The 19440-nt window shown below is 42.1% G+C and overlaps 1 protein-coding gene across 4 annotated transcripts in view; it reads right to left on the reverse strand.

Annotated features, from left to right (window-relative positions):
- UST (uronyl 2-sulfotransferase) overlaps positions 1-19440 on the reverse strand; it is a 300699-nt gene that overhangs the window by 21941 nt on the left and 259318 nt on the right. The window contains exon 8 of one of the 4 annotated variants that reach the window (XM_067701812.1): positions 17867-17934. The exons of the other annotated variants lie outside the window; for them this stretch is intronic. Within the exon in view, the coding sequence (XP_067557913.1) occupies positions 17882-17934 (53 nt within the window). The 3' untranslated portion in view covers positions 17867-17881. Of the gene's footprint in view, positions 1-17866; positions 17935-19440 lie in introns of those variants that run through there. 4 annotated transcript variants of the gene reach the window in all.

Raw genomic sequence — 19440 nt, forward strand, 5'->3', positions numbered from 1 at the left:
AGAAAAGCACAACCTTCTGAGACTGAACCAGGAAGAAATAGAAAATATAAACAGATCAACCACAAGCACTGAAATTGAGACTGTGATTAAAAATCTTCCAACAAACAAAAGCCCAGGACCAGATGGCTTCACAGGCGAATTCTATCAAACAGAGAAGAGCTAACACCTATCCTCAAACTCTTCCAAAATATAGCAGAGGGAGGAACACTCCCAAACTCATTCTGCAAGGCCACCATCACCCTGACACCAAAAGCAGACAAAGATGTCACAAAAACAGAAAACTACAGGCCAGTATCACTGATGAATATAGATGCAAAAATCCTCAACAAAATACTAGCAAACAGAATCCAACAGCACTGTAAAAGGATCATACACCATGATCAAGTGGGGTTTATCCCAGGAATGCAAGGATTCTTCAATATACACAAATCAATCAATGTGATAAACCATATTAACAAATTGAGGGAGAAAAGCCGTATGATAATCTCAATAGAAACAGAAAAAGCTTTCTACAAAAATCAACACCCATTCTTGATAAAAACTCTTTAGAAAGTAGGCGTAGAGGGAACCTACCTCAACATAATAAAGGCCATATATGACAAACCCACAGCCAAACATCGTTCTCAATGGTGAAAAACTGAAACCGTTTCCACTAAGATCAGGAAGAAGACAAGCCTGCCCACTGTCACCACTATTATTTAACATAGTTTGGGAAGTTTTAGCCACAGCAAGCAGAGAAGAAAAAGAAATAAAAGGAATCCAAATCAGGAAAGAAGTAAAACTGTCACTGTTTGTAGATGACATGATAGTATACAAAGAGAATCATAAAGACGCTACCAGAAAACTACTAGAGCTAATCAATGAATTTGGTAAAGTAAAGTAGCAGGATATAAAATTAATGCACAGAAATCTCTCGCACTCCTATACACTAATGATGAATTATCTGAAAGAGAAATTAAGGAAACACTCCATTTACTATTGCAACAAAAAGAATAAAATACCTAGGAATAAACCTACCTAAGGAGACAAAAGACCTGTATGTAGAAAACTATAAGATACTGATGAAAGAAAACAGATGGAGAGATATACCATACCATGTCCTCGGACTGGAAGAAGTAACATTGTGAAAATGACTATATTACTCAAAGCAGTCTACAGATTCAGTGCAATCCCTATCAAACTACCAATGGCATTTTCCACAGAACTAGAACAAAAAATTTCACAATCAGTATGGAAACACAAAAGACCCCGAATAGCCAAAGCAATCTTGAGAGAGAAAAACGGAACTGGAGGAACCAGGCTCCCTGACTTCAGACTATACTACAAAGCTACAGTAATCAAGACAGTATGGTACTGGCACAAAAACAGAAGTATAGGTCAATGGAACAGGATAGAAGCCCAGAGATAAACCCACGCACATATGGTCACCTAATCTTTGATAAAGGAGGTAAGAATATACACTGGAGAAAAGACAGCCTCTTCAATAAGTGGTGTTGGGAAAACTGGACCGCTACATGTAAAAGAATGAAATTAGAACACTCCCTAACACCATACACAAAAATAAACTCAAAATGGATTAAAGATCTAAATGTAAGGCCAGACACTATAAAACTCTTAGAGGAAAACATAGGCAGGAACACTCTATGACATAAATCACAGCAAGATTCTTTTTGATCCACCTCCTTGAGAAATGGAAATAAAAACAAAAATAAACAAATGGGACCTATTGAAACTTAAAACCTTTTGCACAGCAAAGGAAAACATAAACAAGATGAAAAGACAACACTCAGAATGGGAGAAAATATTTGCAAATGAAGCAACTGACAAAGGACTAATGTCCAAAATATATAAGCAGCTCATGTAGCTCAATATCAAAGAAACAAACAACCCAATCCAAAAATGGGCAGAAGACCTAAGTAGACATTTCACCAAAGAAAATATACAGATTGCCAACAAACACATGAAAGGATGCTCAACATCACTAATCATTAGAGAAAGGCAAATCAAAACTACAATGAGATATCACCTCACACCAGTCAGAATGGCCATCATCAAAAAATCTACAAACAATAAATGCTGGAGAGGGCGTGGAGAAAAAGGAACCCTCTTGCACTGTTGGTGGGAATGTAAACTGATACAGCCACTACAGACAACAGTATGGAGGTTCCTTAAAAAACTAAAAATAGAACTACCATATGACCCAGCAATCCCACTACTGGGCATATACCCTGAGAAAACCATAATTCAAATAGAGTCATGTATCACAATGTTCATTGCAGCACTACTTACAATAGCCAGGACATGGAAGCAACCTAAGTGTCCATCAACAGATGAATGGATAAAGAATATATTCCATATATACAATGGAATATTACTCAGCCATAAAAAGAAACAAAATTGGGATATTTGTAGTGAGGTGGACGGACCTAGAATCTGTCATACAGAGTGAAATAAGTCAGGAAGAGAAAAACAAATGCCGTATGCTAACACATATATACGGAATCTAAAAAAAAAGAAATGGTTCTGAAGAACCTAGGGGCAGGACAGGAATAAAGACGTAGACGTAGAGAATGGACTTGAGGACATGGGGAGGGAGAAGGGTAAGCTGGGACGAAGTCAGAGAGTGGCATGGACTTATATATACTACCAAATGTAAAATAGATAGCTAGTGGGAAGCAGCTGCATAGCACAGGGAGATCAGCTCGGTGCTTTGTGACCACCTAGAGGGGTGGGATAGGGAGGGTGGGAGAGAGAAGCCAGAGCGAGGGGATATGAGGATATATGTATACATACAGCTGATTCACCTTGTTTTACAGCAGAAACTAACAGCATTGTAAAATAAATACACTCCAATAAAGATGTTAAAGAAAAAGAGTGGATATATGTATATGTATAGCTGATTCACTTTGCTGTATACCTGAAAGTAACACAACATTGTAAATCAACTATACTCCAATAAAAATTTTTTTAAAATTAAAATAACAAATAAATAAAATGTTGATCTATTTAATGGATTGAGTTGACTTGCTCTAATGGGTTATTAATATCAAGCTAGTAAAATTTTGTGAAGGTTTTTTAAAATGATGGCATGATGGATTTATATGTTTCCCTGTTTGGTTGTGATTAGGTTAACTAGGTCGATAGATTTAAAGCTACTCTTGGTTCATCACAACAAAACTCTCTTCCCTGCATGTTTTTCTCCATGGCTGGGGATGGGCAAGTTGGTGGGTGGGCAGAGCAGGTATGTCAAAGATGACAGTATGTCATTCAAGCACAATGGAAAGAACCAGGATATATTTACATCATTAGTTCATTGATTTGTCAAGAGATGCGGATGGTCTCAGCTGAGCCTGATCCCTTGCGGTGTATTTTTATAGTAACAGTTACATTTAGTGAGGACTAAGGTGTGCCAAGCGCTAAACTAGGCACTTATACATGGAATCGTATTTAGCCCTCACATGAACCCCTCATGGAAGAGCCATGTTATAGATGAAGAAACTGAGGCAGAGCAAGACTCTGACTGCTTCAAGGTCATGTAGCTGAAAAGAGGCAGAGGCAGGAGGGTCTGCATGGTAAGCAATTGTGCTTTTGCTGCAGAAAGGCCAGCAACCTTATCACTGTCCCTCTCACGTTTCTCCAAAAGCAATGGAACATAACGGCAGTCAGCAGGTGGGCCTAAAGCCTACCACTCCTCACGTTGACCGGGGAGTCCAGATTGTAGTAGATCTTGCAGGAAAGAAGCAGGCATTTTAGTAGGGATGGCTAGTGGGTTTATAATCCGGAGGAAGAAAAAGGTTGATTTAAAAAAGGAAACTGGACTAGGTTATCTCTGGGTCCAATAAGAAAGGCCAATGTCCAGAGTCAATGATGAAAATGAACATAATCATCAGTATTTGGAGAGTTCCTCAGTTCCAGGAAACCTCTTCCTGGTGTTTTATTTAGCCTGAACTTTTAAGTGTTTCTAGTAGGAATCATTGTTCAGGAACCCCGTCAGAAAATGACCCAGGATCTACAAAGTCTGGGAAAAGTCAGCCTTCTTGCAATGACCAGAGTCTGAACTTCATAGTGTTCTCCATCAAGTCAGTGCTGGGGATCCCACTTACAGCCCCATTCATTGACTTATTTTATCCAAATTTTATAAGGTAAGGGGAGATCTCTACTAAGATTTATATTTGATAAGATTCCAATTAGCCTTTCCAACCAAATTTCAATGACACATCACCTCACTCTCCTGATGAAAGTGTTTGGGCTATTGGGTAGTACCAGTAAGAACAAACACTAGCAGACTGAGTCCTGTGCTTGCTAGAAAACTCAACAGATAGGACAGACTTTTAGGCTAAGAGTAAAGGGAAATGTTTCATTTGTGGCTACAAGACAAAGTTTTGCAAGATCCTTTTTTGGACAGCAACAGATTGCCAAGTGTATTTTGGTTACCTCAACCCTCCTTACCCTCCTTAGCCCCTGTCTAAACATGAGGGGTACTGACAGCTGGTTCAGAGGACACTTACGACAGATGATTTTTTTTAAATTAGGCTCCAGTTTTGCATTGATACCCAATCCTCGCTCCATCCATCTATGCCTTCTCTCTCCCTCACTCTTGCTCTATCTACCTTCTCTCTTCTTCATTGTCAACCTCTCCTTCTCAACTGGCTCCTTACCCCCTGCAAATCAAATGTAGTCAAGTCTCCTTAAAGAAAACCCTTAAGTCTCATGTCCTCCTCTATCTTCTGTCTTCTCTCTCTCCTCTCCATCACAACCAGACTTCTTGAAGAGCTGTCTAAATTTGCTGTCACCAGATTTTCAATGTACTCACACGATTGGACTCATCAAAACCTGGTTTCTGTCCTCTCAATGCTCCAGTCCAGTCAAATTGCTCTTGCTTCCTTGTTGATAACTCAGTGGACATTTCTCAGGCCTTCTATGACTTCTTAGCATGACCTCACAACACGGATGGCCACACACGCCATCTTGGAACCATCTACAAGAGCATTTCCCTGGTGGTCTTGGACTCCTGATTGCTTCCCTTCAGTGCTCTACGCCCAGTGCTCTTTCCCTGCTTGTCCCTTAAGTGTCAGCACTCCCAGGGCTCTGGTCCAGCCTCTTCCCTTCTCCCTTCCTTCCTCTCTGGCTAGTGTCATCCAACCCTCCACCCTCTAGTTTTCATACCACTGTGGACACAAAACCAAAAGTTTATATGAAACAATTATAGCTTCTTTGCCCTTTTGTCTTCCACAGAGCTGCCAAATTTGATAGGAAGGTTAATGATATTGCCAGAGGGTTATGTCATGGTCAGAAATAGTGCAATTTCGTGGCAGGAGAAGCAGAGATTCAGATTCAACCAACACTGATGGCAAATACCTATTGTGGGTTTGGGTTATGCCCACACGTATGTTAGTTTATTCAATATTCCCAATTACCCTTTGAGGTGTCTCGGCCCCTGTTTTGCAGATGGGGGAATAGAAGCTTTTGGAAATTAAATGACTTACCCAAGGTCACATAGCTAGTGAGTAAGCAACAGAGCTGGAATTGGAGCCCAGGTCTCTCATTTGTGATGAGGTTTCCCCTAAGTACTTGGCCATAACCAGCGCAGCCTTCGTGAGCCTGTAGAAAATTATCACCTTCATATGGAAAGAGTAGAGGGCAGTCTGCCTTTTATGGTTAGTGGAGAATTTTTAAAATCACATTTCGAAGACATATGGTTAAGTGTCTTGCTGTACAATAATCAGTGCTATGGAAAAATCATTCCAGTGCTAAGTGTTCCACATTTTTATAAAAGGCCAGACTTTCCCTCCAAACAAAACAAAGCTATGTGAACTATGGAATCAGCCTCTTTCCAGGTTGCCGTAATAGCAGTAGCAGAGGAAGTTGTTAGGAATTGTTGGAGACTGTTGTTATTTCAGCCAGAAAACAATCGTGCTTTAAAAATCCATACTTATTCTCAGTATTCTTTGGGAAATGAAGCAGCCCACGTTAGGTGGGCATATACTGTAGAGCAAACCCATCAAGAAGTGGAGGCCTAAGCCCACGTGCACCCCCTGAAAAGCAGGACCCCCGAGATGACTCCAAGGGGCTCACATCTCTTGTGCCCCTGGTGAACATTTCAGAAGGAAGACACAAATACAGAGCAGCTTCCGTGAAGGCAGGGGCAGCAAGCAGGCAGCCTGAGATCTGACTGCCGGGCTCTGTGTTGTTTGACCCGTGGGTACTTTTTTTAAGAAACTGACTTAGTTGTTGGAGACGTGGTCTGCTTCACAGGGCGTCTGGATTTCTGGCTTCTCTCAAGGTGAGGCGATATTCTTTAGGAGCCGAGTATGGCCGTCCCCTCCGAGGGGCCAGCGCGCTCTGTTTTGTCCCAGACTCTAAATGCCAGTTCATTCTTTCATGTTACCTGCCTGGCTGCTACAGAAATTGGAGTTTTATGCTTCTGATGAAAAGGTTTTGAAATTCTGGGTTTCATAAAACTAGGAAGCAAGTGCTTTTGTGTCAAAATTTAGGCTTCAGTTCGGCCTCATTTGTGTGTCCAGTGTCACCCCCCTTCCTTTTTTCTGTATTTACTGAATGACTTTTCTGCACCAGGCACAGGAGTTACTAGCAGTGAAGGTAACTTTGTCATCGTCATCATCATCATTAGCAGGTATTTCTGAGCACTTTCTCGGGCAAGGACTGCAAGTTATCTAACAGTGAGTCAGGCTCTCGTATTCTCATCATTTTACAGATGTGACACTGGAATTTGGTAACATGGTCAAGGTCACACAGCTCGTAAGTGGAGATGCCACAGTTTGGGTCTGGGACAGTCAGATGACTGAGCCCAAGCTCTTAACCCTTCATGTTGCTCATGGTTGAAGGGGGCTCACAGTGTAAGAGGAGCACCCCTCCTCACGGGCCTGCTCACCGGCGGGGCAGACGGGGCATTTCCCTCCGGTTGGTTTGATGTTATCAGTGTTTCCTTTTCTTGGTCAGAAATCCCTAGAAGAGGGACCAAGCCCAATGGACTTGTCTAACTACTCCGCACGGAGTTGGGTCTTTCATAACTACTATGATTACTGAATCCTGTAGAGGTGCTGTGTGTGCAAGTCTGAGTGTATAGGGTATGTTTGCGTGTGTGTGTCTGTATGTGTGTGTGTGTTTCAACCAAAAGATGGAAAACTTTTAGGAGGCCTCTGAGGCACCATGAAACTTTGAAAATATTTTCCCTGGATTTGTTTGTTTTCTTCACATGCCCACCAGTTTCATCTAGCTGTTCTCCTAATGCAGCCTATTTTGCTGCGAGTGTCTGGAGAGGGATGGTACCCCTCTGTCTTTGTACTTCCACAGCTCAGCACCTGGGGAAACGCAGCACCCTCTGTACATGCTCATCGAGTGAATGAAAGAAACCAACAGATGGAAGAGGGTGTAGTCAGACCCGAAGAAGGCTTGGCTGTCTCTGTGAGGTGCAGACAGGGCCAAGTGGAGACAAAGGCAGTATCTGAGTGTGCTTAAGAGAAGATTCTCAAGAGACCCATGAATGCCGGGTGTACCCTCACATCTGGGATTTTTTAGCTCCCACTGGAGTCTATAAATTCCAGTGTTTAGCTTTGTGGTTCAGTTGCCTCTTTGGAACCATAGTGCTGGCCATGTCATGTTTTCCTGCCGCTGTCCTTTAATTAATAAATACATTTTGGCAAAGGGAAGCTGTGGTTTCAGGTGGCTTTTAATTTTTTTTTTCCTTTCTCTTATTTACGTTGAGGGATTGGTCAAAGAAGCCCATTAAATCACAATAATTGCTGAAAATTTCCTCAAAGTAAGCACTGGTTTTGAGCTGTGAAATGATCAGAAGGGCAAACAAACAAGCAAACAAAAAACAACTTCTGATCTTCCGACTTGAATAGCAAAAGAAGGATGATTTTTCCTTATAGACATGTCCAGAGTCAGCCACAGGATCAGGACTGTGTGGGGACAGACTCTTCTGGGCTCCCAGACTCTGGCCTCTTCCTGAGAAGTGGCCCTGAATGGGGACCCTTTTTATACTGTTGACCCTCAACAACAGAAAAATCTGCAGTTGGTCATCCAATGCGGGGAGAGAAAAAAACCCAAGACTATATAATAAGGTCAGTTGGGAGACTGCTGAGTTGGGTCAGCTTTCTGCATTATTAAAGCCTTATAGATAGTGGTATAAACAGCTCAATTAGCAACCCCCCCCCCCACACACATATTCCTCCCACAGCCCATCAGAATAGCATCCCCTTCGCCTGCACAGAGCTCCGCGGATTAACATGTTTTCAAATATCCCCTCCTTACTTCATGCAATCCTCACAACCTGTTCCACAGACACGGTGGCCTGAGAAGTCACAGGACTGGCTCGAGGTTGTACAAGTGACTGTCCTGAGACTAGAAATCGAGCTTTCTGACTCCCAGTCTAGCACCTTTTGCTTCATCACTGGCTGTTAATTTCCAAATTGAGTGGAGATCTATTACCACCCACTTCCCCTCGCCCCGTGTGTACTCTGGCATTAAGGAGATTGGTTGAAAATAAGGGCTTGAGTGTTCCAAGTCAAGGGGAATGCTTTGGTAAGTCCGGGAGAGTCTGGTGAAAAACCTGCAAGCCAGCAAAAACGTTTTCAGACTGAAAGGGACTGTCTTTTTCATTTCTGGCTCCCAAGTGCCCAGCTCCATGCCTGGCACATAACGACCCTCAATAAAGGTTTGTTGATTTGAAACCTGTATGTTGAATCCATCTGTAAGACTGGATTAACCCAGAGGGCAACTTTTGGTGTCGACTGTACATATGTTGTTTTTGCAAAATTCTTTCCTTAGCAGAAGGTCCTGCCTGAGCAAACTTTCCGTTTCTAGAAATTTCTTTAGGGTAGGCTGATAGAGAAGGTTAGGCTTGCTCTGGAGAGGGGGCGGTATTTGCCTTTCTGGGCCCCTCCACTGGAGAGCACCGTGTTATGGTGACAGATCACTTACAAAGACTTAGCAAAGCTTAAGAAATACCTCGATAAGGGACATTTGCTACAAACATAAATACCTTTGTAGAAACATAATATACACCATGACCATGCAGCTAATGAATTTATGCCACATATATTATTTACAGCCATTCACTAAAGAAATCCAAACACTGTTAGGACAATAAGGCATCTGTGTGACCTAATTTTGCTATATTACTTAATTGTAGTTAAGTAATTAAGTTGTTCAATTACTTAATTTGTCATCATTTGGGGTGCTTTTTAATTGCGATTTCTCCATCAGCAAAAGAAAATGTTTCATTTGGAAGGAAAACATTCATTCAGATCACATGAGCTTGACCCAAGTGCAAAGAGCTTTGCTGTGGGTGTCATTTAAACTGTGGCTCTTTGGCCAGTCTTGTATGCTCCCTGCAGAAAGAACTTCAGGCCAGGCCATTGGGAGTATCTTCAGAAGGCTGGTGTCTCTGGGAAAGGACCGCAAGGGAGAAGTTCTACAGTGGCCTTGGAAAAGCCTCCGCCTGTCTGCACAGAACGCCGGCCAGTGGAAGGCAAGCAGGCTGGGTTCCCCAACTCATTGCTGCTCCCAAGGCACTGCCAAGCAAACACCAAGAGCTTGACTTTTGAACGTGATGCTAAATGTCATTTACCAGTAACCTGTCTGTATGCAAGACTGAGCAGTGACAAACTGTGCTCCCAACACAGCCTCAGGCTGAGGTCATACACGGATTTTGCTTTACTGCCCAAGATCTGGGCATTTTTGCAAAAGCAGTGGCTCCGTCTACCTCTGCCTCACTGACATTATATTTGGACTGGTTCATAACCTTCAGAACTCTTAAAAGTCCCTCTAACGTAAATAAAAAGGAAATCACAGACCTGCCCCGTGAAATCCCCCTTCCCACCCCTCTTCATCTGTCAAATGTGCATAATGGAAAAATGATGTAGCCCTGGCTCTGGGCCAAAATAAACAATCTGGAAATACTGTGTAAACCCAGCTGCTGCACCGGAGGACAGAGTCCTCGCTTTATGACCTCCGAGATGGTTAACCATATGCAAAATAACAAAACCTCACCACAGGCTTGCCATCTATTCTGCTGCTGGGCTGGTTTTGGCATTCCTTCCCTTGATCTAAGTAAATGCACACTCCACACCTACCAAAGCCCCCTTTCCCCAACAACCCCAGCTTGCTTGAACCTGGTCCAGCAGAGATTATGTGCAAGCGATGAATACAAATTGAATAACAACCAGAAGTTGGGCCAAATTTTACCGCTGGAAAAAAAAAAAAGCATCATCAAAAGACAGGCACCAATTCTTCAGCTTCAGGGGAGTCAGGCCCTGCTGTTGGAAGAAGTGGTCTGTGTTAAAAACTGGGGTTTACGAATCTCAGGTTAGATTACATCCAGACATTTCCAGCACCCAAGGGATGAGGCATACTTTCTCAGGTGGCAGGTGTGATGAAAGTCACGGTCAGGTGGAGAGGGGCTGGGGCTTTGGCCAGCGCGAGGGAAGCACGGTGGGTACACATCCCTGGGCTGCTGCTGCAGAGCCCCACACCCTGCCGGCTGCTCCCCAAACCGTGTGAACACGATGCTTGTCACAGATACAGTAAACTCATTTCCTGAATTATATAGGGAGGCCACACAGTTCAAACACATGCGGCTCCCCTGCAGCTGCCTGAACCAGAAACGAATGTGTGTCACTGTGGCTCGCAGCAACGCGCTGGGCTGAACGGGCCACATTTGATTTGTCACTGGGATGATGGATGGTATGTTAAGACCAGCTTCTTGGAGGTAAGGCAATTAGGGGAGAAAAGAACAAAAAGCACTTCATGGCTGACTCGGAGCTTGGGGTTGGTAAAATACACAGAGGGTTTTTTTCTTTTTTTTTGCAATCCTCAGATCTGGAAATATCAATAATTAAAAAATAAATCGAGTTCACTTTGAATTTCAAGAGAACCTTTACTCTCTGTGGCCAAGTGAAAGTAACATGATTTACTTTTTTTTTTAACGCCTGAAACTGCTAGGCTCCTTTGATGGAAGAGAATAAAGACTTTTTATAACGCTTCTACTCTGCTTTGAATTTTGGAAGCTGGAGCAAAACAGAAGGAACCAGAAAGAAAAAGTCATTGGCCTGTGTGGGGTGGGTCACGAGGGCGCATGAAGCCCAGGGCACTGGCCTCGTTTGGGAAGGCAGCAGGCACCCAGCCCTGCAAGGAGGCATGCATTTCCAGAGACGTTGCTCAGGCAACGTCCTAACCCCGTGGAATCTTGAGGTGAGGGCGGCCCAGCGGAGGAGCTTCTGGGTTCTTTCCTGGGTGAGCCAACTCCACAGCACTTACCCTCAGAATCTGCCCTGATTGCTGGGGGTGGGGAGTGGTGGTAATTAGTTACCATCTTGCTGTGGCCTCTGTTTGCTCATTCATTACCTCTGCATTGAGCGACTACTAAGCAGACTGACTTCAGGAAATAAAGGAACCGCTAAAGCTGAAAACACAGGCTCCCTGCTGGAGGAGAAAAAGTAAACAGTAAAGAGAGAAACAAATGTACAATCCACCCGACAACTTCCCAGGAGATCTGAAAATCCCTGCTTCACTGCGGGCCAGGAAGGGCTCCCTCAGAGGGGAGCATCAGAGGACGGATGAGAAGGGGGGCCACCACCAAGGGGTGGGCGTTGAGGGCTACCTCTGGTGTCCTTCTGTAGGACCAACGAACACCTGGCTAGACGAATTTAATATGCAACAATTCACCTGGTGAGATGGATGACCCCCGCAGTGACTGCCCTACAAGGGTCTGTGGCCAGGCCCCTGAACTTGCATTTCCGATTAGCACCCCAGGTGACTGTGATGTGGGATCTGTCCAACCCCACTCAGATCCTAAAGCTTAGGATGAAACATGTCAGGGCTGGAAAGATGTCCCAGCTCATCTGTCCAGATACTCATGTGCTCTGAGTAATCGGGGCGAGGGGCACTCCAGTGCCCACAGGGTCAACTGGCCCAGCTCCCCCGCTTTCCCTGCTGCCCTGGTTCACTGCGTGGAGGGCCATTTGCTCCTCTTTCTTTCTCCCCAACTTTGGCCTCATGACCCAGATCATAAAAAAGCTGCTACTATATTTCTTTGAAAGTATAGCCCACCCAATTATACATGCGTGCTTTCCCCAACACAGCATTTTGCCATCAAAATACTGGCTTGATCGTGAGAATGGCAATAACAGAAGGATTTATTTTCACAGCAACAACTGAACCAAACATTTCTGTTTGAAAATATCTATTTCTGAAAAAAAAAAAACTTACTGGAAGACTTACTATGGCAATATTAATAAAATGTATTTGTTGGAAATACACTTTTTATTTGAAATCTTTATTGAGAAATGCACTTTGTTACTTTTTCTACTTTATTTGGAATCGTATTATGGTGGCCCTTATCAATGACTGATGACGGCATCCAGATCAAATGGATTTATCTGAACAAAAAAGATCGAGAGAAACACTGACCTGGTAGTTCTATCCAAATTTTTTTGGCATCTGACAATCTCATAAATTCTGCTTTTACTTTCTCTGCAAGATTCCTTTTTTCCCTCTTTCTCACAGTCTGTATATTGTTAGCAGGCCTAGGCTATTTGTCTCGTACACACACACACACACACACACACACACGCACATATCCCTTCTTTGACAACACACGCATGCATGCACGCACACATCCCTTCTTTGGCAGGGAAGAGGCCCTCTCCTGGAATCACACTGCATTGTCTGAGTCTAGCCCTGATGGTGTTAAAGACAACTGCTGACACCCACAGTCATTCTGGGCACACTACATATAGTCACATCTTTGTCTCAGTTTTTATGTTGCTCTGTTATTTTTTTCTCCAGGGTTTCATATACATCAAGCTACGTATCTACTTATGTATAGGGTCAAAATAAAGTCCTTGGGTAGTTTAAGTTTTAGCTTTGAATTTTAATTTTTGGGAAGGTCTTTTACAACTTAAAAATTCATTTTTTCGGGCTTCCCTGGTGGTGCAGTGGTTGAGAGTCCGCCTGCCAATGCAGGGGACACGGGTTCGTGCCCCGGTCCGGGAAGATCCCGCATGCCGCAGAGCGGCTGGGCCCGTGGGCCATGGCCGCTGAGCCTGCGCATCCGGAGCCTGTGCTCCGCAACGGGAGAGGCCACAACAGTGAGAGGCCCGCGTACCGCAAAAAAAAAAAAAAAAAAAAAAAATCATTTTTTCTGGTTATGATGTACATAATATATACATAACATACACATACACACTCACGTATACATACTTACACATGCAAATGTATAGATTTGGAAAAAAACTAAGTGATAAAATGACTTTAAATCAAGCCACATTTATTGTAGTAATATATATCCTAGTCTTTTTCTTGCTTATGTATATGAGTTGTAAAATAGACCTCTGCTATACTGTTTATTTAGTTTTATAATCTTTTAAAACTTAACTGATGACAAGCATTCGCCTATAGCATTAATTATTTCAAGTCCTATTTTGCAGTGTATTTTTATGTGCTTCATTTTATGGATGCCTTATAGGTCATAAGCGAGTTTGCGATTGTGGGATAACTGAGCTGTTTTTCAGCTTCTGTGACTAAATAATATGCGATGAACATCCATGTTCGTAAGGGATCATGTGCCTCTTTGCTTGTCTCCCTAAAATAACTGGTAACTTCAGGTATTGAGTGGTGCTCTTCCTCTGATAGCTGATAAGGTCTTAAATTCTGACAGTTCTAGGACACCATTTACTTCTTTTGTCAGAGATCCTGAAATTTGTGTAATGCAATTTTCCTAAATTTTAAGACGTTAAATTTACACAACGTCCATCTAACTATAACCTAACTTACTAACTGTAAAATGCACAGGGCTTTTTGAAGATCTTGTATGTACTGTCTGTGAGAATAGGAAGTACTTAAGCATAGCACTTAATATGGGAGTACGGTTGCTTGAAAACATTTAGTGCACAAGAAATTCTTAGTAAATTTCACCATATGATGAGTAAATAGTTCCTCATTCTTGGATTCTATAAACTGGGTACTCAGAATCTAGTTTGATCTTTTTTATCATTCGTTCTAGATAAATTTTCTTCAGCAGAACATAGCCTACTTCATTTTCATCGTTGTTGTTTTAGTATTATATTTATCACAGCGATCAGTATCCACGAGTAGACTAAAGGTAAATCCCAAGAACCAGCAACCTGGATGTTCTCTCTGGAATGTTAAACATGGTGAGATTTTGATAAACCCTTGAAAGTCTTTGAATGAAGTAGCTGTTCATGGAAGCCAAATATGTAGATAAGTGAGATATTTAACCTCTTGCCCAGGCATTAAGAAGTTAGGTTAATAAGAGATGCTACTCAAAATAACCATTCCCAAGTCAGGAAAGTGTGAAATGTAGTTCCAAGGATGCTGTCAATTCCACCGAGAGAGTTTCCAATGTTAAGTTAAAATTAAATTTACTTTATCTGGGTAACTTATAGCACCCTGGTAGTACCAGGTCTTAGGAGGATGTAAATTAACAGCTTTATCTCCTTCTCCTTCTCCCCCTGTTAGACATCAGATTTTTTTTTTTTTTTTTTTTTGCGTTACGCGGGCCTCTCACTGTTGTGGCCTCTCCCGTTGCGGAGCACAGGCTCTGGACGCACAGGCTCAGCGGCCATGGCTCACGGGCCCAGCCGCTCCGCGGCATGTGGGATCTTCCCGGACCGGGGCACGAACCCGTGTCCCCTGCATTGGCAGGCGGACTCTCAACCACTGCGCCACCAGGGAAGCCCTAGATATCAGATTTTTAACTGCATGCTCTATAAGACAGTGTGTACGTCTAAAACGTCCACTTTGCTTTTGCTTTAAGCAAAATCCTAAGAACAGTGAGATGAAATTGCCTCCTGTCCATTTGTATGGAGGAGATCCATTTGTTTACTTAAGGAAGGCCTGATATTGACAGGCTAATACCAGTGGGTACCAAGACCATCTGAAGGGAAAATGCCTGGGTGCCATGGCTACTACTTTGAAGAACAGTAATAGATGTTTGCTATGAATATTTAAATACGGTAAAAATGTTAGACAGTAAAATTTACATTAATTGGAGAAGAAAAAGATAAAATTTTTTCACAATATATTTTTGAAAGGTTTGGTTGTGATATAACTTGTCTTTGTAACTAGAACTTGCCTATGAAAGATGGTCGGCAACAGAAGTTACAGGTTTCCAAGAGAAGATATTTAAATGATTAATTGCCTTTGGGCAGAAGTTACCATTAGAAAGAGATGGTGGGGGAGAAGTATTTTTATTGAGGTAGAATAGAAATGTAAACTTCTTCTGATGAGAAAGATTAAGTTCTTTCATTCTGACAACTGAAAGAGAAAAAGGGAGGAACACTGACCTGTGTTAGGTAGTTAGTGGCTATAAATGAAGGCGTCAGGGGTGATGTCTTGAGCTGAACTTTCCTGGCTAATGGCTGTGAGAAGCTGTAGAAACCTGTGAGGTTTGGTCGAAGGGAGACAGAGGACAGATTGCCAGGGAAGGGTTTGGATGTGGCACGAGCTTGAAATTGTGTAGTTGTGCACCAGATTTCCTCTTCGGCATGATTGGGGCTGAGGGGAAAACTAAAAAGAATCCACCAATGCTGGAAAGACCATACTGGTGCATTAGAAGCAGCCAAGAAGGAGGTGCTAATGTTTCCAAAAATTGTGCATAGGTATCATTAGGTTCTATCAGGATTGGTTCACTTTAGAAACTGCTTTAGAGACAGGTGGAGGAGGTGACAGGAGAAAAGAATAATTTGAATGACATGCAAGACATTGAAAAAAAAATCTGTTCAAAGAATGGAAAATCAAAAAAATAACAATAAAAAAATAAAGGGGCTTCCCTGGTGGCTCAGTGGTTGAGAGTCCGCCTGCCGATGCAGGGGACACGGGTTCGTGCCCCTGTCTGGGAAGATCCCACGTGCCGCGGAGCGGCTGGGCCCGTGAGCCATGGCTGCTGAGCCTCCGCGTCCGGAGCCTGTGCTCCGCAATGGGAGAGGCCACAACACTGAGAGGCCCGCGTACCGCAAAAAAAAAAAAATCAAAGATGTTTGAAGGAGAAAAATCAACAAACAGAAAAGCTGTAACCCATTACATTTTAGTTTTATTGGGGCATGAAATGAAGCTTCATGATATTCTAAAAACAACAACTTAAATGCAAAAAAATGAATAAATGAATTAGCATTAAATCCGTACCATATTTTTACCTCATTTTGATATAATAATAGAAACTGGTGAGTTATGTCACAGTCCTCTTCTTAAACCGTACACAGAGAAACATTTAAAAAATTTCAAATGGTTCCTACATTCTAGCAAAACCAGGCATAGACAGGCTGGTTCATTTATGACTTTCCAGTAACATTTCCCTCTAATGGCTTTTACCAAATGATTCGTTCACTCAGTCTGTGCTGAGGTAACATCCTGGCCGCACTGTTTGCAGTTCTCACAGCTCAGACTCTAAGGGCCTGAGTCTCTTCACTAATGTGTCTAGTGAGTTTCTGTGAGGGTTGAGAGTTCTCATGCAGACAAACTAGGAGTCCCGGGTTCATTTGTAAAATGTCCCACTTTCACTGTCATTTCTCTTTGGAGAAAAGAGAAAATCGCGGACACTTTTGACCCACTGAATATTGTAAAGTGGCAAAGTTTCCATACCTTTGCAAAAGGCTGAGTATTTCAAATCTTTGCTGGCTCCGCGGTTCTGATTCACTTTTCTCTTGTCTTTACTGCCTTACTTCCTCTTAGATTACAAGATGAATCTACTAAAAGTCACCTAAAATATCAGGATTTTAAAGTAAGCCCTGTATGGATTCATTAGCTTTCCCATTAGGTATTGGCGTCGCCTCTGGCCCCAGCAGTATCTAGAATTGCAAGAGGTTGTAAAGACAGTGCTAGTATGTCTATGACCTTCTTTAGCTATGAGCTCAAGGTGGCGATGGGGTTGAAGATCAATGATTGTAGAACATGCTAACAGGAATTAGCATGTACTCCTTAACAACTTTACACAATTTCTACCAAAAAAGATTCTAATTCAATGCTACTCAACTTAATCATCAGTTCTTGGGTTTTACTTGAGACAAGAAAATGAAGGCCTGACTTGCAGGAAGTGAAAGTGAGGGAAAGCTCTTTGGCTTTTCTTTGGGTAGATTTAATCTCACGCTCTTTTTCTGAATGTTGCAAAACACTCTGGCGCATAAGAACTTCTCTTTCTCGCCTTCCTTTTTTTTTTTTTTTTTTTGCGGTACGCTCCGCGGCATGTGGGATCCTCCCGGACCAGGGCGGGGGGTGGGGGGGTGGGGAAACAGTCCACAAATGATAAATGCTTAAGAGGTTGCGGAAAAAGGGAACCCTCCTACACTGTTGGTGAGAATGTAAACTGGTGCAGACACTATGGAAAACACGTTCCTCAGAAAACTAAAAATAGAATTACCACATGATCCAGCAATCCGACTCCTGGGCATATATTTGGAGAAAACTATAATTTGGAAAGATACATATACCCCAATGTTCACAGCAGCACTATTTACAATAGCCAAGAAATGAAAACAACCTAAATGTTCATCAACAGATGACAGATGAATGGATAAAGAAGATGTGGTATATATATACAATGGAATAAAAACTCAGCCATAAAAGAGAATGAAATAATACCATTTGTAGCAACATGGATGGACCTAGAGATTATCATACTAAGTGATGTCAGACAGAAAAAGACGAATGATACCTTTTTTTTTTTTTTTTTCCGGTACGTGGGCCTCTCACTGTTGTGGCCTCTCCCATTGCAGAGCACAGGCTCTGGACGCGCAGGCTCAGCGGCCATGGCTCACGGGCTCAGCCGCTCCGCCACGGCATATGGGATACTCCCGGACCAGGGCACAAACTCGTGTCCCCTGCATCGGCAGGTGGACTCTCAACCACTGCACCACCAGGGAAGCCTCAAATGACACCTTTTATATGTGGAATCTAAAATATGATACAAATGGACTTTTTTATACAACAGAAACAGAATCACAGACACAGAAAACAAACATGTGGTTACCAAGGGGAAAAGGGGGAGAGATAAATTAGGAGTTTGGCATTAGCAGATATGAATTACTATATATAAAACAGATAAACAACAAGGTCCTACTGTTTGGCACAAGGAAATATATTCAATATCTTGTAATAACCAACAATGAAAAAGAATCTGAAAAATAATATATATAAACCGAATCACTTTGCTGTACAGCAGAAAAATAACACAACATGGTAAATCTACTATAGTGCAATTTAAAAAATTAAATTAACTCATTCTACGAGGCCACCATCACCCTGATACCAAAACCAGACAAAGATGTCACAAAGAAAGAAAACTACAAACAAAACACCAAAAAGGAAAACTACAGACCAACATCACTGATGAACACAGATGCAAAAATCCTCAACAAAATACTAGCAAACAGAATCCAACAGCACATTAAAAGGATCATATACCATGATCAAGTGGGGTTTATTCCAGGAATGCAAGGATTCTTCAATATACGCAAATCAATCAATGTGATACACCATATTAACAAATTGAAGGAGAAAAACCATATGACCATCTCAATAGATGCAGAGAAAGCTTTCGACAAAATTCAACACCCATTTATGATAAAAAACCCTCCAGAAAGTAGGCATACAGGGAACTTACCTCAACATAATAAAGGCCATATATGACAAACCCACAGCCAACATCATCCTCAATGGTGAAAAACTGAAACCATTTCCATTAAGATCAGGAACAAGACAAGGCTGCCCACTCTCACCACTGTTATTCAACACAGTTTTGGAAGTTTTAGCCACAACAAGCAGAGAAGAAAGAGAAATAAAAGGAATCCAAATTGGAAAAGAAGAAGTAAAGCTGTCACTGCTTACAGATGACATGATACTATACATAAAGAATCCTAAAGACGCTACCAGAAAACTACTAGAGCTAATCAATGAATTTGGTAAAGTTGCAGGATACAAAATTAATGCACAGAAATCTCTTGCATTCCTATACACTAATGATGAAAAATCTGAAAGTGAAATTAAGAAAACACTCCCATTTACCACTGCAACAAAAAGAATAAAATACCTAGGGATAAACCTACCTAAGGAAACAAAAGACCTGTATGCAGAAAATTATAAGACACTAATGAAAGAAATTAAAGATGATACAAATAGGTGGAGAGATATACCATGTTCTTGGATTGGAAGAATCAACATTGGGAAAATGACTATACTACCCAAAGCAATCTACAGATTCAATGCAATCCCTATCAATCTACCATGGACATTTTTCACAGAACTAGAACAAAAAATTTCACAATTTGTATGGAAGCACAAAAGACCCCGAATAGCCAAAGCAATCTTGAGAAAGAAAAACGGAGCTGGAGGAACCAGGCTCCCAGACTTGACTATACTACAAAGCTACAATAATCAAGACAGTATGGTACTGGCACAAAA

Source organism: Pseudorca crassidens, chromosome 13 (assembly GCF_039906515.1).
Source record: "Pseudorca crassidens isolate mPseCra1 chromosome 13, mPseCra1.hap1, whole genome shotgun sequence".
Classification (NCBI taxonomy): Eukaryota; Metazoa; Chordata; class Mammalia; order Artiodactyla; family Delphinidae; genus Pseudorca; species Pseudorca crassidens.